The 23934-nt window shown below is 36.0% G+C and overlaps 1 protein-coding gene across 1 annotated transcript in view; it reads left to right on the top strand.

The window, feature by feature from the left end:
- The window catches only part of Neto (Neuropilin and tolloid-like), a 1086331-nt gene that overhangs the window by 835013 nt on the left and 227384 nt on the right, over window positions 1-23934 (top strand). The window contains exon 5 of the mRNA XM_069822273.1: window positions 16970-17225. Within this exon, the coding sequence (XP_069678374.1) occupies window positions 16970-17225 (256 nt within the window). The remainder of the gene's footprint in view (window positions 1-16969; window positions 17226-23934) is intronic.

Genomic DNA, 23934 nt, shown 5'->3' with positions numbered 1-23934 from the left:
CCTCATTCCGTCTCGGGGTGAGGAAGGGGTGATGGATACCGTTCCCAAGTCGAGTAACTTATATGATCCTGTGCACGGACGGAGGAGGGCGGTATTAGGAACACTTCTTTTATTTGCTGGAACACCGGCCGTTACGTTTGGCCGCTTGTTGCTAAATTATTACAACATTCCCTCCTCATCGTGTTTCAGCTCTCTGCGTTGTCTTTAATAATGAATATAACAATTTTATCTAAAGTAGAAAACAGATTACAAGTAGTCGTTAACAAGAAATTGTTATTGCACGAAAGAGCTTTCACTGACGATTGTAAGCAAGTTTATTTTCATGACTGATGCGCCTATCCTCCAACGAAGCTTACATCGCTCAGTGTGCAATTTTCCCGATCTAGGTGGACAAAAATCAAATTTCGACTTGTTTCGTTATGAATAGGTGAATATGAATTCATGATCTTTAACATTTGAAGAATGTTGTAAGTAATAGCTTTTACTGATTTATCAGCAGCAAACTATATTTAGAAGGGTATAAACTTTGAGTTCTTCCTAACACTTCTCGCTCCTGTTCAGCCGTAGAAAGAAAGACTTACTATATTGGTAAAAAAGAGCCAGTTGTTAGTGATTTATTGTGTTATGAAACATGGAATATGTTCATATAGGTACATTCTTACTAATGTAACTTCAATTACTAGTTTATAAAGTATTTTCCTTCTTACAGTAGAGTTTAAATATTACAATTGGAAATAATTTTGTTTTTAAAGTTCTTCAAATATAATGTGAGTTTTAGTATAGCCGGTCACGTCCGGTTACAACAATTCTTTTACCATTTAATACAGCATCATTTAGAGCTGCGTTGTCAGACACAGCCTAAACGGAGTAGAGCGCTCCACTATAACTCGTTGCGTGCTCCGTTGCTTCCACAGATATAAGCAAGTTCACGCTCCTACTGGACGTCTCTAGCACCACAACCGGTTTCGGAGCTTACAACTCTGACACTACTGATTTAGAGTGTTGAATCCTTCTTTTAAAGTTTGCGCGTTCTTGCGCATTTATCAGTAATTAATTTTTTTCAGTGGTGGGGCATACGGTATCTGTTCCATGTTTGGCTTAACAGCAGAAAAGAATCATTGACTAGGGATGTTTTCAATCACTATGAGAGTATTTTAGGTCTATAATATTATTCCCATGATATGGAATATCAGTTTAAAAATACATTGGACACATTTTCATCTAACCTTAACAAACGCACAGTGAATCAGAACGCAAATCATTAGCTGGACAAAATTAATAACTTCTCTGCAGTCTTAACGCATTGTTATGAAACTTTGTACATGACTTACAGGTGGCACATATGATTTGTGTACAAACTCTGATTAAGTTTGCACAAGAAAACCTACCCCTTTATAATAGGTGCATTTAGATAGAATCAATAACTTCTCTCCTATCTAAAAGATTTTTATGATACATTGTACGGAAGTTACAGGTAGCATATATTTTTTGTGCACAAACTATTTACGGTTCCATAAGTGGAACTACTTCATTCAGGGATGAATTTAAACAAAATTAATAAATTCTCTCCTATCTAACAGATTTTTATGAAACTTTGTAGAGAAGTTTCACGTGGAATATATTTTTTGTCTACAAAGTCTGATTATGTTTTATAAGAGCCATTGTCTCTTTATAGTGGTCCATTTAGACAAAATTAACAACTTCTGTCTTATATAATATATTTTATGCTCGACCATGCCGAAATGTAGTAATTATACACTTGGTAGCAGACCTTTAATGCATGTCATTAAAGTACACCTACTCATTAAAGGTCAGGTCTTTCAGCCAATGACGACTCAGGTTACAACTGTTCAGCCAATGACAGGTCAGCTTTCTACCGTTATAAAACCGCAAGCATCGATTATTCTCGGATATGCAATCGAAAGACAATTAGTGAAAAGTCACGGAGGCTGGAAATCCAATACTGTCGCAGAAGGTTATGTTCTGTTACTATAATAATTAGCGTTAATTGTAAATAATATTCAAATAAATTCAATTTGTCATCTCGTTTTTCAATGTCTAATTTAATTTCAATGTTATCTCTGTAGGTTCTTATGGCCTAGCAAGGTTAATGTGGACATCTGTTCCTCGGAAAAAATCAATACTTTCGCGTCTGCGCACATCTCACAACATACGGGACATTGCTCAAAAATTAATAATAGGCCTATCAAGTTAGAAATATGATCGAGCATAAAAAGTCGTATGAAACTCGCCTATAATAGTAATTAAGAAGCTCGTATGAAAATTATGAAACTCGCTTGCGCTCGTTTCATAAATATCCATACTCACTTCTTAATTACCTTCATTATAGGCTCGTTGCTACTACTACTAGGCCTACAGGTAGCATACAGATGTAATCAGAATTTGTACACAAAAATATATGCTACCTGTAACTCCTGTACAAAGTTTCATAAAATCTGTTATATAGTACAGAAGTTAATTTTGTGTAAATGCACCCCCTGTAGAGAGGTACTTCCTCTTTTGAAACTGTGAATATAGTTTGTACACAAAAAAATATATCCTACCTGTAACTTCCGTACAATTTTTCATAAAAATCTGTTAGGGTAGTTCCTCTTACACAGTCGTAGTCAGAGTTTGTACACAAAAAATATTTAATGTCTATAAGGTCTGCACAAAGTTTCATAACAGTCTGTTGGAATGCAGAGAAGTTATGAATTTTGTCCAGCTAGATTTTCTCTATTGCACACTGTGCATCGCTCAGAGAAACGAGTAAAAACAGGTGTGCTTCATCTGCAGGAAGATGCCTACACCAGTAAGAGCTTTTGTGGCTGCTTAAGGAAATTAAATAAACAAAGGCTGTAAATTAGAAAGAAAATATGTTATTGAGCACTCTTTAATGAAGATACTGATCCCGATTCATAATTGCAGTAAAGAAATACAAGCAACACAAGAATGAAGTCAATTAAGTACATCGAGAGAGCACCGGAATATTGTAGTTTAAACTAACAGTCGTGCACAACCGGTTACTAAAAATATAAATTATATATTGCTATTGAACGCCTGGCGCTATAGTCAGTATGCAAAGCTCGTACGTCTCGCGAAATGTCTCAGGTTCGGTTTAACGAATATTAGTTGTTTCTCACTCTTTATGGATGGACCGCAAAGGCAGACCACATTGAGACATGTAAGAGTTCCAAGAGCCCTTGCAAGGACGCGATTATCATTGTGTAGGCCTACTATTTGATTGATAATTCTTCTGTCACTGCAATAAATAATCTTCCATCGATCTCTTCATTCATCCATCAACTCATTGATTCATTCATCCATGGATTCATTGATTGATTCGTGGATTGATTCAGTGATTCACTGATTGGTTGGTTTCATTCATTTATTGATTCATTAGTTGATTCATTCATTCATGTATTACAGTTGGTATCGTCAAGAACAAAACACATCTTCTTAAAAATGATTTATTAATGAAATAACGCATCTCCTTAGAGTAATTAAAACAACTGCTGTCTTAGAGGTATGTACTGCGAGTTTAAAGTGTAAACGTTACAATAGAATGTATGTAAGTAATTATCATTTATTCTATTCTTGCATTTCTGTACTCACCAGATTTCATATTATGCATTACATTCATTTCCTTTGTTGTTACCGGTGTCCATTCGTTCATATATATGATATGAAAGTAAGTGTAATATTCCATGGTATTCGTAGATCGCTTCACAGCTAGAATATGGAATATGTCAAAAAATCTTAATAGTACTACAAAGTCTTAATTATACTCACAGTCTACTTGAAATATATACGAGTAGAGTGTTACAATACACTAGTACAACACAAGGGGTTAGTATCGATACTTCTCTCTCTCTATATGAGGGCGGGAGGGGAACACCCCATGCACTGCGACCTGAGGTCTATTGTGCGCCCCTGGGATTAGCTGCATGCTCGCCGACCCCACCTACGCCGAACTGACCTAACTGCTAACACCCTGACGACTAGTCCCGCCATCCTTCCAGATCCGTGTACCATTCTACGCCAACAGTCCTCCCACATTCCCCCTCAAACGATCTGAGCTGTAAGTCACATCTCCCGTCACCTCAACGGTCTGAGGTGTAAGTCCCCACTCCTGTCGGGAGGGGAGTGGGTTCCGCTTCTGGCCGCTAGCTACCATAGCTCGACATATCCATGGAGGCCGACCGAGAGTGTCAGCAGCTTCGGAGGGACACCGCAGGCGCGATCTGAAAATGAAGTAAGACAACCGGAATGACGAGGGAGGGAAGGAAGTAGCGAGAATAAGTGGGGTTCCATACGTCTGAAAGTTACCTGATATTCATCCATAGGAGTGAGGGGAAAACCCCCCAAAAAAATCTCACCCAGGTAACTTGTCCTAAGCGGGGAATAGAACTCCAGCCCGCTGGGTTCGAGAACGAAGACTCTACCACGAGACCACAGCGGTGTACATCGATACTTAATACAAGACAGAAATATTCATGAAGCGTTGTTGAATGTCATAAATTCGCCTACAGAATGGAAGGCGTGAGAAATTAGATACGGTACTTCTTTAATTTGGTCCTAAAGAATCTTATGTTTTGAGTTTAATTTTTTTATATCCATAGGGAGGCTATTAAATATTTTTACAGCCGTATAACGCACTCCTTTTTGATAGCACGATACACTTGCCGATGGAGTTCGAAAGTTACGTTTAACGAGCATTTATACTAAGAACTGCTGAATTAGTTACAAAATTTTCACTATTGCATACGAGGAAGTTTATTAATAAAAATATATACTCAAAGTCATGGACAATTTGTAGCTTTTTTATTGGCCCGACACGATTCCCTGGATTTGGAACCTACTGTTATTCTAATTACTCTTTTTGTAGCAGGAATATACTGTTACTACTGTACAACAAATCTGCGACATCCGACTCCATTCTTAGCCATGAGCTCTGTTCTCTGCTTCATTGTATGAATTAGTAAACAACCATATACAAATCTATAATTTCATGAATGGAGCGTTTAAAATTACGTCTAATAACTCGCCGATAAAGCTGTTGAAATCTTCTGCAAATGTATCAGTAAAATGCTATTCTCCATAATATACATGGATATTGCCACTAAATACGAGTACTTCAAACGATATTTAAAATGACTATTACACTTTTACTACGTCACACTATTTTCGACCAATGAAACGGTACGAAAGGACGTTTTTCAACCAATCATGGCTGCTCATCGCACAATTTTATCGTGTCCCTAGCATTTGTTTAATTTTATCGCGTCCCTAGCATTTGTTTATTTTTATCACTACCCTGGCATTTGTTTCTTTGTTTGCCAACATTTCAAACTGCACTGGTCTGGCCGTCAAAAAACAGAAAATTACAAACCACTCCAGTCGATGCACATCACTTTCAAATATGACTCGCATTTTGGCATTCAAGAACAAGAATTAATAAAGATTATGAAGAGCACCATTCGGAAATCCTGAATGAGTTGAGGGATACACCATGTACACCAACGAGTTCACTTCTTTTACGCACACGTCCAATATAACATCAATTGAACCACCAAAACATTCAAATTTGACAATTGTACTTTCAATAATTGTTTCTTTTAAAATTATCCATGTTTATTTTTTATTTCATCATCGTTAATTAAAACGATTCTTGTTTATTTCATCATCCCTAATTAAAACTTTTCTAACACTTGTTTATATTATTTAGGTTATGTTTGTTATAGCTTCTGCTATATATTATGGATAGTCACGTAACAGAGATTGTTTAATACTAAGATTTATTGAAAATCATCTGTCAAGTGACGTTGATTACTGGGATCCGGATGATTGAAATGGAATGCAAATGTTTTAATAAAAATGAAACTGAATCAACAAAGCCTTCTTGACTAGTAACAGTCCACAGAGTTCAATGATGATTCCATAGTTGCCACAACTGATACCGGTAACAAGAAAACATCATCATAAAACACTACTGCCATCTAGCGTAATGTTGAGATGGTACAATAATACATTTGAAGACAGTTGTATTTTCGTAAGTCAATTAATATTTTATTGTACACTTTGTTACTTCTAATCTTTATATAGCCTACTTTCTTCTAATCGTGTAATAGTCAATTAAATCCCACTCGAGTTTTGATTTTCTCTAGATAAATCTGCTCGTGTTCCACTCGCAGATTTATCGATAAAATCAAATCCTCTAGTGAGATTACTGTTGACAAAATCCATAATTTTTTCACAAGTAGATATCGATCACTTTTTCCCAGTACATGTAATTTTTAATACCTCACATAATACTCTTAAATTTAGGAAAATAGTATTTTTAAAACTGGTAGTCTCTTTTTCCTATCTAAACCATAAAAACTCAAATCTGTTACAGTCATAAACTCTGCTGTATGTAATTTCAGGTTTTGCATTAATTGTTCACTTCAAGTAAATTTTACCGTTGGTGGAATATCAACTGTGTTCCAGGAAAATCAAATACGTATAATTCGCTGTACAAGTTTTAAGCTGCTGTTTAATTTACGGAGTTTGGCAAATAACGATCCAGATTAAAATGTTAAAACTGCTCAAAGTAATAATAAAACAGACATTCAACTTTCAGTATGAGCCACACATAATCTGGGAAACAGGGGATATAAATTTTTTACTGAGTTACAATACTAACCTCAACATTCTCCATCTATAATGCTGAAAGGAATGGAAGGGATCTCGTTTTGTATGCCGTACTGTGTACAGTCATTCATGCATATAGACTTGCCGCTATTTCAAAAAATGTTCTCGTTTAGAAACGTCATATACTGAAGAACTATTTTCCGAACATGAGAGGGGTGATAGTACGAGGAAGAAGAGTAAATTACATAAGATTTGCAAGATGATATTATTTATTTATTAATGATATAAAGAAATATATAATTTTAATAATGCATATTGTAGAACATTGTAGACATATCTATTTGCTGACGACTTACAAATATATACCTCTGCACCTATATCGGCATTAAATTACGCAATAAATGAAGTAAAAAATGACCTAAAATCAATTATTTCATGGACGAAAAAGTTTGGACTAAAATTGAACTCAGAGAAATCACAGGCAATTATAATGGGACATCAACGACTTTTAAGTAAATTAAATACAGGTGACATATCTCCTGTTAAAATGAATGAAACTATTATCCCTTACAGTGCTAAAGTAAAAAATCTAGGAATTTATATGGACAAAAAGTTAAGTTGGAATACTCAAATCACACACATATGTAAAATAATTTTTATGACAATTCACACACTAAAAAGAATCCTAAATTTCCTTCCGTTGCTTCTCAAGAAGAATTTAGTGCAGTCGCTCTTGATGCCTCATTTTGATTACTGTGACACTCTCTACACTGACCTTAACATGAGACTGACAGACAGACTACAGCGTGTTCATAATGCATGCGTTCCATTTATTTGCAACGTCCGTAGATCTGACCGTATCACACCTTGACTAAATATGCTGTCCTGGGTCCGTCTCAAAGAGCGAAGAACTATTCACTCTCTCACTTTACTCTTCAATATTCTTCAAACCTCTAACCCTAGCTACCTAGCTTCTCGTTTTCAACATTTGTTCTCATATCACGAAATAGATACTCGCTCACAACACTATATCACACTCTCCATTCCTAAACACAGAACATCCTTCTGCTCTTCATCTTTCACCGTCTCTGCAGCTCATCTCTGGAACTCTCTACCACAATATGTCAGAGACTGTCGGACATTGTCTAGTTTCAAAAATAAATTGAAATTGCACTTTTTTAATTAGATTTCTTTCAGTTATAAGTCCTTTTCTCTGCCACAGTTTTGTAAAAATATAGGCTATATATTTCTTTTTCCTTCCTTTCCCCTCTTTGTTCTCTTTATCAGCCGATGAATTTATTATAATAACCTTTTTATCGTGAATTTTATTTAATTTTGTATTTCTTTTATTTTTTTATTATTATTTGATTACATTCCATTTTGATATATTCTTCCTTACGTTTTTCCATATTAACCATTTGTACTAAATGAGTTGCTTTCACTATATTCCAATGTATTTTACTTTCTTTTTTTTTCCATTATGGTATTATTTTCATGTTGTTTACTGTCGATTTTATTATGCTATTATTATTATTATTATTATTATTATTATTATTATTATTATTATTATTATTATTATTATTATTATTTGTGATATGTTAGTATTCTGTTCTTTAACTTTTTGTTAAATTTTAACTGTTCGTATACTTTGTAACCTGGTAGAGTGTAACAGAAGGCCCTATGGTCTTAACTCTGCCAGTATAAATAAAGAATTATTATTATTATTATTATTATTATTATTAATCGACATATTTTGAGGTTTTAAAGGTATGGGATGGAATTTAACTGAGGTAGGCATGGATGGCCCAACACTGCGACCTATTGAGATCTATTGCGCTAACCCTCGAAATGCAATGAGTTGCATGCCACAGATCCCCTACGCGCACCGCCCTAACCACATGACTTCCTTAACGACCGGTCTCTACAGCGGACAGAATCCATGTACCATTCCTGCTTCGGCAAATTCTCCCAAGGCCCCCCTGTCGGTCCGAGGCGAAACTCCTCCCCCGAGTAGGTCCGCCTCGGGTTCCATTGCAGAAGCCATCCAACATCCTGAACGGAGGCCGGTCGAGAGAGTCAGCGGCTTCGGGAGGCCGCCGCTTGAGTGATCTGAAAAACCAGAAACGGGATGATGAGGAAAGGATGATGAGGGAGGAAAGGAAGTGGCGAAGATGACAAAGTTACCTGATATTCATCCATAGGAGTGAGGGAAAACCCCCGAAGAAACCTCAACCAGGCAACTTGTCCTGACCGAGAATCGAACCGCTGGGTTCGGAGTTAGACTCGCTAACAACGATGGACTTTTAAAGGCATACTTGTATGCATATTTAGTAGGTTTTTAGGGCATGAACTTTCTGGCCCTAGTTGTAACTAACGTTTTTATACATAGGCTATTATGTCAATTCGTATCAGTGCAATATAAATAATCATTGTGCTAGAATAAAAGAAACCTGATGCACAGTACCTACACATTAATGTATATTTGATCTTTTCTGTTCACTCCAGAGTAGTGATGCATTAGCTTGGATAGACAATATATGAAAATTTCAAGAAAACTGAATCTTTGCTAAGTGCAGAATGATATAATGAACAAGCAGATCTGAATTTGGAAACAGCCTGTAATAGAGTGCTAGGCTGCAGCAAAGCGCTTGTGATCTTCCTGTTCTAATTACAGAGTGGTGATTAGGGATGGGTGAACGGTTCGCATCGCATTACTCGTCGCGTTTCGAATACCTCGCCAAGAGAAAAACTGCTAAAGGAAGACAAGGAGGCTTTGAACATGATAATGCGTCATTATCTAAGAATCAAAGCTTGTTTTCATAACCTCAGCATAACAGACTTAAAATTTTAATGTAATTTTATAGCATTGGGTTTGCAGTTGAAGATTATCTCTCTCTCTCCTAGAAGCTTTAAGCCTGTGGATAATCTTCATTAAACAATCTTCTTTATGTATGTATGTATGTATGTATGTATGTATGTATATATATATATATATATATATGTTGCGATTGAGTGACCAGCACATTTATATACTAAATTATGCAATCCCGAACATTAATTTTTGATTGCTTAAACACATTTTTATTGGGTTATTTTACGACGTTATATCAACTGTTGTGGTTAGCTAGCATCTGAATGATATGTATGTATGTATGTATGTATGCATGTATGTATTTTAATAAGTTATTTTACGACGCTTTATCAACATCTTAGGTTATTTAGCGTCTGAATGAGTTGAAGGTGATAATGCCGGTGAAATGAGTCCGGGGTCCAGCACCGAATGTTACCCAGCATTTGCTCATATTGGGTTGAGGGAAAACCCGGAAAAAACCCTCAACCAGGTAACTTGCCCCGACCGGGAATCGAACCCGGGCCACCTGGTTTCGCGGTTAGACGCGCTAACCGTTAATCCACAAGTGTGGACTGTATTTATATATGTATGTAGGCTATGTATGTATGTATTCACACTGCAAATACGTAATTACCCGGTGGCAGTGGTAACTAATTACACTCAATAATGAACACAATTAATAATAAATTAATAGCAATAACAGTAATAATAACAATTAATATTACTAATAATAAATAATAATAATAATATAATAAAATTAACAAGGAACATCCTACATTAAATTAAGCACGATCACTTAAAATAACATTTAAAATAAATCTAATTTGTATCTTAACCCTAAGTTAGAAATAAAACCCACGAGTATTCTATGTTCATACATGCACAAGTACCTACCTTTCAGCACTACACTCACGTCCAGTTTTTATTTCTGACTATCCGATAATTAAGGATAAAATATTTTGCATTTACTTTTATTGCGTACACATATATATATATATATATATATATCTCGAGTGATTCACGAGGATTTACCGTCCTTTACCGAACTTATTTCCTAAGACATTCCAAGCAAAAAATGTCATATAAACATAGGTCCTATTCTCAATATTTACAGGGTTACATTTCGTTACTGGAACGCATTCTTTGAACGAGTGATCTTGGTCAGCGTGCAGTCAGCAGCCAGCGCGAGCGCTACGGAAATCAAAGATAGCCGTATGCAGTTACGTAGAGCGACGAGTGCCGTTCACAAGCGTGCGGCCAAGTGTACTCAAGCGGACGGCGGCATTTTTTAAAATGTGTTGTACACTCTCCAAGATTGTAAATTAAGAAGCAAAATTGAATTGCAAATAATTAATTCGGTGGAAGTGGTGTGATTTGTAATAATTGTTGTGATAAGTGCGTAAGAATAATGTAATTTTCTAGTTTAAAATAGACAAAGATGTATTACGAAGCGACTAAGGAGTTCACAGCACATTTTTAGCTTCATAATACTTGCCAATTAGAGAAATGATACTTCTGAATGGTTCACTCTCTATTTGTATTATTCTTTTACCTTCAAACTAAAGAAAAAACGGAGTCTATTTTACAAAAAAAAATTAAATTAGTGTAACCCTGAAATGCGTGTTATTATTCGGTTGAGAAGCTTTTATCATCCAGTCTGCTGTCCAAAAATCTGAAAATTAGAATTTATAAAATAGTTATATTACCGGTTCTTCTGTATGGTTGTGAAACTTGGACTCTCACTCTGAGAGAGGAACATAGGTTAAGGGTGTTTGAGAATAAGGTGCTTAGGAAAATATTTGGGGCTAAGAGGGATGAAGTTACAGGAGAATGGAGAAAGTTACACAACGCAGAAATGCACGCATTGTATTCTTCACCTGACATAATTAGGAACATTAAATCCAGACGTTTGAGATGGGCAGGGCATGTAGCACGTATGGGCGAATCCAGAAATGCATATAGAGTGTTAGTTGGGAGGTCGGAGGGAAAAAGACCTTTAGGGAGGCCGAGACGTAGATGGGAGGATAATATTAAAATGGTTTTGAAGGAGGTGGGATATGATGATAGAGACTGTATTAATCTTGCACAGGATAGGGACCAATGGCGGGCTTATGTGAGGGCGGCAATGAACCTTCGGGTTCTTTAAAAGCCATTTGTAAGTAAGTAAGTAAGTAAGTAATCCTGAAAATATTGGGAATAGGAACTATGTTTATGACATTTTTTTGCTCAAAATGTCTTCAAAAATAAGCTCCGTAAAGGACGGTAAATCCTCGTGAATCACCTTGTATAACAATGATTTTAAGTATGTAATTTATCATTATATGACCAATAGTTTGGGTCTCACGGATATTATAATTAAATCATAGGAAATTATACTTATATTTTCTGTTAGCACAACAAAAGTATAGTCTACATTACATTGAATGGATATTTCGTATTCAACCAAAATTATTTATTAGGGTCTCTTCAGCACATGCTTTTAACGTAGGTTTATGGCCGGTAAGTTACCGGTATGAGTTTTCGTAATGTGTCGAAATAGTATCTTGGATTTGAAGCATAATAAATTACATTGTCGGTCACTTTGCTCTATGGTAGACCGTCAGCAACGCCATACAGTAACACGGCGTGCGTTGACGGCTTGATCAGAGGAGACGAGTGTTTGACAGTTAATTAAGGTGCTGATTTACCTAATGCATAATAATTTGACAGTGACAATCGCTTTATTCGTGAAATTCTCAGTTGCACAAGGTTTCTTGATACTGGAGTTCACATGAATTCGAAGTCACTAACATAGGGTTGAGGACTGGATTGAAAACATCACCATTCTCCAAAGACCGAAGAACTCACGCGTAATGATTTTCATTATTATTTTTTGGGTTCCCTAAACGAATTCTGGAAGGGAGATGGTTTCGTGATTATGATAAGTTAAACACATCCATGCGTAGCCTATATGGCTGTTTTCAGGTATCAGGTACTTTTCAAGTGAGTACAATAAGTCTTTTGACAAGATGTTATTAGGTTAATTTTTTAATTGGTTATTTTACGACGCTTTTCCAATTGCTATGGTTATTTAGCATTCGAATGAGATGGAGGTGATAATGCTAGCAAGATGAGTCCAGAGCCCTGCGCTGAAAGTTACCCAGCGTTATCTCTTAATGGGTTGAGGGAAAACCCCGAAAATAACCTCAACCAGGTAACTTGTCCCAACCAGAATTTGAACCCGAGCCCACTCGTTGTACGGTCAGGCATGCATTAGGTTAATTTCTGAAGAGAAATAAGTACAAGCCTTACCTAAATCTTCTATAAGTAGTTTCTTACATTATATTTCATCGGATTACAAGCAAAACACATTAAGTCAAAAATATTACTTCTGAGAAAAAGGCGTTTTGAAAGCTCTTGACAAACTGAATCCTCAAAATATTATTTTTAGTAAGTTGTTTCTCTTTATGTGTATTCAATTTTCCAATATAAGTTTATGCACCTATGTTAGTCTGTGTACATAATATGCCTTTTTCTCAGAAGTAAATTTTTTTACATAATGTGTTTTTCTTGTAAACCGACGATTTCATTGTGTTTTAAAAAAGACCCAATAATAATTTGACTGTTACTCTAAAACAGTAGTTGTTAATATACTTACTTACTTACAAATGGCTTTTAAGGAACCCGAAGTTTCATTGCCGCCCTCACATACGCCTGCCATCGGTTCCTATCCAGTGCAAGATTAATCCACTCTCCATCATCATATCCCACCTCCCTCAAATCCATTTTAATATTATCCTCCCATGTACGTCTCGGGTTCGGGAGCGGGTTCGATCCCCGCTTGGGCTGATTACCTGGATGTTGGGTTTTTTCCGAGGTTTCCCCAACCGTAATGTGAATGCAAGGTAATCTATGGCGAATCCTCGGCCTCATCTCGCCAAATATTATCTCGCAATCACCAATCTCATCGACGCTAAATAACCTAGTAGTTGATACAGCGTCGTTAAAAAACCAACTAAAAAATCTACGTCTCGGTCTCCCCAAAGGTCTTTTTCCCTCCGGTCTCCCAACTAACACTCTATATGCATTTCTGGATTCGCCCATACGTGCTGCATGCCCTGCCCATCTCAAACGCCTGGATTTGATGTTCCTAATTATGTCAGGTGAAGAATACAATGCCTGCAGTTCTGCATTGTGTAACTTTTTCCATTCTCCTGTAACTTCATACCTCTTAGCCCCAAATATTTTCCTAAGAACCTTATTCTTAAACACCCTTAATTTCTGTTCCTCTCTCAAAGTGAGAGTCCAAGTTTTACAACCATACAGAACAACCGGTAATATAACTATTTTATAAATTCTAACTTTCAGATTTTTTAAATATATAATTTATTTTAATTACTCTAAAGAACTATATTATTATTTCATTCATAAATGATTTTTAAGAAGATAGGAGTGTTATTAACAAAAAGAAAAGTACTCTGAAACTCAAATGCTTGTACTTTCACGAAGCATGTTGTTGTCATTGGAGGTACCCAACTGTAATACCTGGACTGAATGAATCAATCAATTAATGAATCAATGAATTAATCAATCAGTGAATCAATAAATGAATCAATCAATGGATGTATGAATGAATCAATGAGTCGAGGGATGGGTAAATGGATGATGGATGAATCGATGTATGATTGATTGAATGTACTGAGAGAGGAAGAATTATCAATTAAATTGTAGGTGTAGACGATGATAAGCGTGTCCTTGGAAAGGCTATTGTAATTCTTGCATGGGTCAATGTGATCTGTCTTTGCCGTTCACCCACAAAGAATGAGAAACAACTCGAATATTCGATAAACAGACCCTGAGACACTCCGCTTTGCATATTGACTATAGCGCCAGGCGTTCAATAGCGATATATAATTTCTATTTTTCGTAAACGCTTGTGCACGACTCTAGCTCTTATATCTTCTTCAGGGATTGAAGTGCGTGGGAACATGTCTGGCCGGTATATAAGTGGTCAGTGTTCAGTGGAGGTTCCCGCTGCGAGCCAATCAGGAGTTAGTTCCAAGTCCCGACCGCCTATCGTGTTCTGGTTGGTTGAAGTTTGTTCATTACAGGTTTCCACACTGTACTCAACTCTGTTTCAAATTATTGCCATCTAGTTGAATTTAGATGGTTCCCTTGATGACCAGGTCCCAATAACTTGATGTCTTACGGTGTCGTCGAAATCTATCTTGTTGCCGTTTTCAGGCTGTGTTGCGCTACTGCCGACTTATCGGGGGCCTATAGCTGAGTACAGCGTGAAAACCTGTTCTCAACAAGTTTCGACCACCCAGAACACGGAGGCAGTTTGGACTAGAAACTAGCTTCTGATTGGTCCATAGCGGGAAGCCCCACTGACCGCCTATATAAAGATAAAGATAAAGCTAAATATAGCCTATTGTGTCCCATGAAGGGCAAAGGCCTCCTTAAATAAGAGAAAGCTCTATTTGCCTAACGTGATGAGCTAGTTCACGTTAGACGTGATATTTAAATTTAGGAACTTGAATTTCTTTAACATTGATTCTCTCACTACCTTTCACAACTTCCTGTCTATGCACAAATGTCCCTCGAGTAGTTTCCACTTTCTTCTGTCTCTTGCCTCTCTGGACCATTGTCGACCTGCCTGTTCTTTGAAGAAGTCTGCCCATCTGCGCCGAGGTCTGCCCTGAAGTCTCCTTCCTATGCGGGGGTCCCACATGGTAGCTCGGCATGTCCATCTGTCGCCTGGTATCCTGGCCACTTGTCCACCCCATTTCCAGTTGGATGTAATGGCTGCATGTGTGATGTCCTGTGTATCTGCTAGTTGGTACAGTGTCGCATTTGGGATTTTCACTTTCAATGATACGCCCATAATTTTGCGCATCATTTTCCTTTGACACGTTTGTAGTTTGGTACCGGCTATAAATGGTTCCAAGGCACTTCTTTCCCTGAAGAATATGACAGAGTTAGTTATCGAAAGCTTGGAAGTTACAATTCAACTCACCTGGCTGAGAACCCAAGAAGAGTTATTCCAACTATTTTCGTCCTTGTTGTTTCATGGTTTTGTAAGTCTATGGCCCGGTTGCAGAAATGCAAATCAAATCAGTTTCTGATCACCAACCAGTTGATGTCTGATTTATTTGATTGTTCATTGCGTTGCACAAACGTGAATCTCCAATCAACTTGTCACAATTTACTAATTGCTGATTTGAGAAAGAAGTGCATTTGACAACAGTGCTATTTAGCAACCACAGCCGATTTGATGCTCTTTAAAAGTCGCGAAACGAATGCATTAAGTGGGCGATGACTAGGAAAACAAGTGAATGTTCAAGCAAGTAAATGTTTTGTTGCTTTTTGTAGAAATGAAACAGGCGGATTCTATTTCTATATAGACTACAATATAGTGAAAACAATGAAGCAAACAAAAAACGTGAGGGAGTTTCTGTTGTGGGGTTTGCTAGAGGAGTTGACAAGAATTTGGAACAAGCATAGCCTCTATGACCCAAAAGAATTCCATTTCTCATCTCTCTATTTACAAATTGAGCTCGTAACATAATCATTAAAAATATTGTGCTGTCATGTGTAGAACCCTGCCAACGGGCTACAACATTCCAGAATTTCAGTGATGGTGTACATATTGCCTGTACATTCACAGAAAATAAACCTTTTCTATTTCGATAAAGTTCGGCATCATTTCCACCTGGTGATTGGATGGGGATGTGAGCAGTCTATACAACCAATTACTCTTGGAAATCCTGACATGGCCGAAAATTCTCTCTGGATTTCAAATCGTTCCCTCATTGAAGTTTGGGGATTTATGAGACCCCGCCATAACAAAACAATTTAATACGTAACATTCCTAACTACTCGGCAAATAGTTGATTTGTGGACCCTAACAAGATAACTCAAGACCGCCTGAAAAATTCCAACAGCATAAAATCTCAGCGTTATTGTAACTTGGTTCATAGGAGAAAGTGGTAGGTTTCGATTTGTCTGTCCGCATACCGTATATTTGTTTAAATTTTTTAAAGTAACAAAACACACGAATCCTTACTTAACCTAAATCTTTGCTCAAATTCTCTATCATTATACATAAAAACAATTAGTGTCTATCACGGAAATGCCTTCATTTTAATAATATTTCCTTCATTCTAAAATTTCTTCATCAGAAGAATCCATTATTTAGAAAACAATATTGTTACGCTATAACTATTTACTATAGGCTATAAATTACAGTAACTGCACTATAAAGAGAACAACATAAATACTTGATCAGTGATCAGTCACTTAACCAGAAAAAATCTGTTGATCAAATCTGATGGAAGATTGATCTCCGAGCAAATACTGATTGTTCTTTCTGCAACAGAAATAGAACTGATGGCCAATCAAACCTCTTTGATCGCCAATCATATTTGATCGGTGTTTCTGCAACCAGGCCTATGTAAATACCTAACAACAAAGGCATTAAACTACAATTATGTTTCTTTCCAGATCCAGTTGGTGTTTAAAACGTTCAAGTTAGACAAGCCAAATGACTGTGAGAGTAATTTCATCGACATCTTCTCTCCGAACACGGAGGTGAAATACAGAGTGAGGAAATTCTGCAGTTCCATGGCTGAAATAGTGAGCTCAAACAATAGCATATTGTACGTCCGATACTATGCGGACAAGAAGGCTAGGAATTCCACCTTCTCATCCGTTTTCACTGCCTTCAGAGAAGTCAAGAAAGAAGGGGACAGAGACCCTGGTAAGAACACGATAATTAAATGTGTACTGGCATCTATGCTTATATTGCCTTCGTGATATTACTCTGTGTTAAAATGACAGCATTTTCATTTTGAAGTGAGGTAGAAATAAGTGACGACCTTGTTTCCAAATAAAATTAGTCCTTATTTTTTAATTTTCAGAAGAATTAAGAAAATTATAACAATATCTAAATTTACTTAATTGCAGTTGACTTAATAAAAATGTCAACACATATGCCCAACTTAGAGTCAGGCCACAAAAGGAAAAACTTTGGAGGAGGGGAGTTCGATCCGGTGCTGTGGATTGGACTTCGGCGTAGCTCAATGGTGAGAGCGCTTGGTACGTAGAACCAAGGACTCGGGTTCGATCCCCGGCGACGAAGCGAATTTTTCTCCTCTAATATTAAATATTAATATCTAAATTGTTTTCATGCAGAATCAGGAATAAAGAGGTGTTGTTTCATTATGTTGAATGTGTATAGTAGAACCTGGGGTATACGTAAGCCAGTTATAGTCAAGTATTGCTAATGTGATACTGTATAAAAGTCGAGGTAATTTAATACAGACTTTAAAATGTACCCAAGGCTCAGTTTGGGAATGTTTAAAATTGTGATTGTGGAACTACATTTAATGATCTTTAAGGAGCGATATTGGACAAGGTTTAAGAAAGTTATTATGTCTCATAAATGCATTTGAAGAAACGTAATTTTGTTTGTTAGGAAAACTTCGATGCAGTGCTCGGTTACTTTTGCTATTGCTTTGAATGAATAAAGGTAGAATAATTTTTAAATTTTCCTTTTACTCAGAGAACTGTCAGCTTCATTTTTCTCTGAAGAACAGCTGTGAATGTTGAGCAATCTAGCTTTAATTAGTGTATGAATGAGAGGGGTTATTGTGATACACATCTTAGGGCTATTATGATACACTAGAATGGCTATGATAATATTATGTTTATAGTGAAAGAAATTGGCCAAATTGATGAATTTTCTAACTTAAAATAATTTATTACCGCTCGAGGGGTATTTAATAATTTCGCTGCACTGGCATCTACAATATATTTTAGTTTTAAAAAATTGCACATACGCATTTTTTACTTATTTACCCAACAATTTTAGCTTAATAGTTACTCTCCTTAGTCCACTAAGGTAAATAAATAAATAAATAAATAAATAAATAAATAAATAAATAAATAAGTAAATAAATAAAAAAATAAATAAATTTCAATTTAATAGTCATTCTTCTTACTACTAAAGTTAACACAATGTTGAAAAATAATTTCTTCGTTATTTAAAAACATATTTCAATTTATTTTACCAATACAAACTGTATCATAATTTTGTCAATCTATTTCCTTGCACACAAAAAAATATTTGCACATACAGCAATTTTCTAGCATTGGCAGTAAGGTTTTAAAGTTTCAGTAAATTGTATACATTTTTATGGAAAAAAAGAGATCATTACAAAAGTTGCTAAATCTTAATCAATTTTAATGTGAGTTCAAGCAAACCTTTACAGGTGATACTTTCAGCATCTGTGTGTATCACAATAGCCTTTCTTCATTGTCCTATAGAATATGACCAGATTTATAGCACTGTACCATAATAGCCGTTTAGGTGTGTCACATAAGCCTACATAGAAGGCTATTATGACACACTGGTTTTATTTTAATTTTATCCAATATTACAAATTAATAATATAGAAATTTAACTCTAAATCCTTCATATATGTCTAGAGTAGCACATGACTTTTTTTCAAATTTGTATATACTTTGATAGAAAAATGATAGCAAAGAGTTAATCTGTTGTATCATAACTGCCCTACTTCACTCTGGGTAGTTTTGGTTTGTACGTGATTAGGCACATATCCTGGGAAAATTACATTTAATTACATATAAATTAATTATGAATTGTGCGTAATTAATTTGCCGGTAGTCTAATCCTCTTTTGAATGATGTTACATTAAAATATTATTTATGTGTAATTCTGAGTTGTGGATTAATTTGAAACAGGCTTTACTCTGTTCGAAATTTACTTCTCCTCCTAGATGATAGAGTAACAAAACAGTTAAAGCATCTGCAAATGTAACTTAATTTATTGGACTGAACATGGTTTGTAAATGAGCTTTTCAATTAATTATTATGACTTGATTGAATGGTTAGTAAAACATTATTAATAAAATATGTTAATACTATTACATTTTTAACTTCACGAAATTAAATAATCACTAAAAGACATCAATTTAAAAGAGGAACAATAATTTTATTCTACTTGATTATACTTGTACTCTAGTACAGGGTTATTTGAAATTATTCATCTATTTTCTCATGAGCATAATTCTGTACCGCCGAGTAGGCGCGTTTAAGTAAAACCGAAGTAATGCTTTAGTTGTTATGTTTCTGCCGGTGATTTCAGCAAATCCTACCCTTAAGGTATGAATCAAGGCGAGTATCTGGTGGTTTAGAACTAAGATATAGTAACTATGACAGAATAGTCCCTGGCCCTCCAGATTGGAAGTTGTGCCATGGGGCTGACAACCCCACACCGTAAAAATATACTGTATAGGGTAAAGGTTCATAAAATTGTGATATGAGTAATATTGTGATAATTCCTTTTGAGAATTTATTACAATTTTACTGAGCGAGAGGAAGATCGGTTTTTTGCGTCAACGTATTGTGACAGCGACGTGAGAATCGAACTCACGACCAGCGTCCCGCAAGAAAGCAGATCGCGCGGAGCACAGGAGGACGGCGCGCGGCGGAGTAGTGGGGAAAGGGGCCTACACGCGAGGGGAGGCTGCGCGCGCAGCTGCTACTTAACGCAGTGAATGGGAAACGGACCTTCCCGACCCTTCGAGAAGTCCGTCGAAGTGGAGATATCTAGATAATTCTCTACACACCTGTAGAAATTTCTCGCAACTATGATTTTGCTATAAAAGAAGAAGCGCCAGCGAACTCGAGCAGTTTTTCAGTTATTCAGTCAGTGAGTAAGCCAGAGCAAGCAAGCCAGTCAAGCAAACCGGAGTTCGACTCGAGTGTGCGTCCGCATCTGCGTCAGCATCCGAAGGCTTGAGTTCGAGTGCAGTGGACCGCAGTTGGAGGGACCTGAATTCGAGTGCAGTGGACCGCAGTTGGAGGGACCCGAGTTCGAGTACAGTGAACTGTCTCTGAAGGTCTGGGGTTCGAGATACTGTGAACTCGAGTGACTGAGATAGAAGAACTGTGAACTGAGAACTGATAGTTCTAATTTGTAAATAGTGCTTTGTAAATATTAGTTAAGATTAACAGTTCATTGTTGTTTGTACTAGTCCAAGTAAATTGTCATTGTCGTCGGTGGAGTTTTATAACGAATATTGTGTTGAGTGAAAATCCAATTGTTGACGAGAGCGTTTAAGGCGAATTGTAGAAAGGAATTATTGTTGGAAGAATAAATTACATTGTTGTGAGTTAAATAAATTTACAGTATTAAGGAAATGTTCGTAGACAAGTTGCTGCACAAAACCGGTCTGTCTCTTCTTCAGTAAAATTGTAATAAATTCTCAAAAAAAACTATCACAATATTACTCGTATCACAGTAATACCAACCTTTACCTTATACTATAATCTAATGAAATCATTGCCGGTTTGATTAATTAAGGGACATCATTTTATTTTTACTTCAATTTTTATTGTACCTGAGTTTTTTAATGTCCTTCACTCCCACCCCCTCTACTAGTGAACTTCCAACTGTTCACCATGCAGAACCAAGCGTATACAGTCAAAGTCTCAAGGTCGTAGTAAACACAAACAGTGTTTGAGTTAGTGAGTATAGTATGTTCCAGAAATATGTTCCCGTTTTCCAGTGACGAAAGAGCTTTCAATATTGAATAATATTTTCGCACAGGTACTGTCGTCCGTTTGCCTACGTCGCATCCCGATTTCCCTCACCTGCAACTGTTTAAAATAACTTAAATAAAATAATTAACTGTCACGTGATTTTCCCCCTTTCTACGATCCTGCGACATAACCCCTTGAACGGACAGTAGATAGCATGTCTGAGTAATGTTATTTGTGCGATTGAATTTACAGTACGTAAGGTACTCTTTTATATAATAGATACAGAATTATTTCAACATGAGTTATAGGTCGCGCCAGGGATTTTGGCAGATGGATTTTCTTAATGCAATCTGGAGAGCGAGTTCTCACCGCTTGCAAGATCGCTGTTATCTCTGTCGCAGTGGAATGGGTAGGACATAAGAGTAAACATGCACGCCCGAGTATTTGTGCACTCTGGACAGTCACCTCCAAAAACGAAACAAATATTACAGTAGTCTATACGTGTCTTTGGTATTCCCAAGAAACTTGTTCGATTAATTAAAATGTGTCTCAATGAAACTTACAGCAGAGTCCGTATAGGCCAGTTTCTGATGCTTTTCCAATTCACTGCGGGCTAAAGCAAGGAGATGCACTATCACCTTTACTTTTTAACTTCGCTCTAGAATATGCCATTAGGAAAGTTCAGGATAACAGAGAGGGTTTGGAATTGAACGGGTTACATCAGCTTTTTGTCTATGCGGATGACGTGGATATGTTAGGAAAAACTCCACAAACGATTAGGGAAAACACGGAAATTTTACTTGAAGCAAATAAAGCGATAGGTTTGGTGGTAAATCCCGAAAAGACAAAGTATATGATTATGTCTCGTGACCAGAATATTGTACGAAATGGAAATATAATCTGTTTTATATATATGGAAATATATATGTATATGGAAATATGTTAATCCTTAGTCAATACATAAGACTGAGTTTTACGAAATACGAACATTAAGGGATGGAAAATGGGAGGCAGTAATGATCAAAATAATTATACCGATTTATTTTGTTTAACCAGTAGACGTGCAGCCTTTAAATTTAATACAAAGATTCACACATAAAATAGGGTTAGACTATTCATCTCATCTCTCAGAATTGTTTCTAAAATGTATAAGAAAAGTAAACAAATTCAATTTCATGTAGGCTAGTCCCTTGAAATAATGTTTTTTTTTTTTTACTTCCGAGCAGAGAAGAGAGAGAAAGAAGTCGACGATTTTAAAAATTCACTAAACTATGTTTAACTAGAGACGTAAAATTTAAAGTGAAGGTTACTCTCTACAATATTGGTTAAACATTCTTAGATTTTTTAAATACCATATCCTAAGGTACTAATGAAAAGGCAGAAGGGAGTGAGAAATCTCATGTCATCCGATCTCGATGAAAGTCGATATATGGGGATCTTTGCGATCACAGAATACGAATAAGGTATTATTTAGTCCGACTTTGTCCCTAAAGTGGGACAAAAATGGGTGAAAAATTAAATTAGATATCTTAGGGGTTTTCGAGACGAAAATTACAAATAATACAATTTGTGCGAATTCAATATGCCAGTTTCAGTACTATGAATTATATTTTAAAAAATTAAACATCGGCTATCGCACAGGTAACACATGTACAGTATTTAAGGGGGTATGTAACACCTTTTGATAGTAGGCCTATACATTTAGTAAAATCCAAAGTGTAATTTCTACATATTCTGAATGAATGTTGTGCTGGAATTTAGTATAGTCATCAGCCAATATCTCTAGATTAATAAACAACTTTTTAGAATCCATAAAATACAGTATTTATTGTGAATGGTAATTATATTTTTCAATTGGTGCAATTTGTGCAGGGAAAATTGGTTTCTCCAATATTTTGTACGATTTAGAATATTTTAAAATGCTTTCTTCTCTGTTCTATTCAGAATGTGCGTGTGAAGAAATTATTGCCCTTGTAATATCCATTACAATCCTATTTATTATACTCTTATATAAATCTAACTTCCGCAGCATGCAATTTTACCCAATTAACCAAATTATATTTTGATTATTAAGAAGAATCGTAATTTTATTAACTTCAATTGTCGCACCACCAGTAGACGAGCCCTAGATTATTACTGGATAAATCTTGTATATTGATCTGGTAAGGGTAGAATTTTCTTTTTAATTAAGAATTAATTTAATTTAGAAAATGTAGGAGACGTATTGTAAAATCATTGCGAACGGAAGTCATTTACATTTATTAACGATATTCTTTGAGTAGGACTGTACCGTGGTGTGTTTCATAATAAGGATAATTGATATGAGCTGCTGTTATGAAAATATGAACGACTCAGAATGTTATCGCATCTCATTCTCGCACCTTACAGAAACAATATTGGCTCGCCTACTGGAAATGTCATCGAGGTCATCTGCCAAAATCGGTGCCTCCGACTATACTAGTACGAAGGACGAAACTGATAATTGAAGGGTACACGGGAAAAACGATCAAGGTCCACCAAAAATCGAAATTGAGTTAATAATGCTATCTTATAGTGGAAAGGAAGTACTATCATGTGGTCTAGCTAGTAATAAGAAATAATCGTTCTTGACATTCCACTACGTCAATTTCTATGAAGTGCACGCATAACAAAGTATTAAGTGCTTAAACTTTAAAATTCGTTTTTCTCGAAACTTTCTAAAATGGACCTTGATCGTTATTCCCGTGTACCCTTCAATTGGAATTAGTATATAGTGCGATAATATGCACAAAAGAACTGAACCCTGTATCTAAATGAACGGCCACCATTAAAAAAATGTGTTTAAATATGCATATTATGATTATTTTAAAATTTAACTTCATTCTCTTATATTGTACGCTAATGTACTGTAACAGTACAAT

Source organism: Periplaneta americana, chromosome 3 (genome assembly GCF_040183065.1).
Source record: "Periplaneta americana isolate PAMFEO1 chromosome 3, P.americana_PAMFEO1_priV1, whole genome shotgun sequence".
Classification (NCBI taxonomy): Eukaryota; Metazoa; Arthropoda; class Insecta; order Blattodea; family Blattidae; genus Periplaneta; species Periplaneta americana.
Note: the sequence above shows the minus strand (reverse complement) of the source record. Positions and strands in the feature narration are given on the sequence as shown.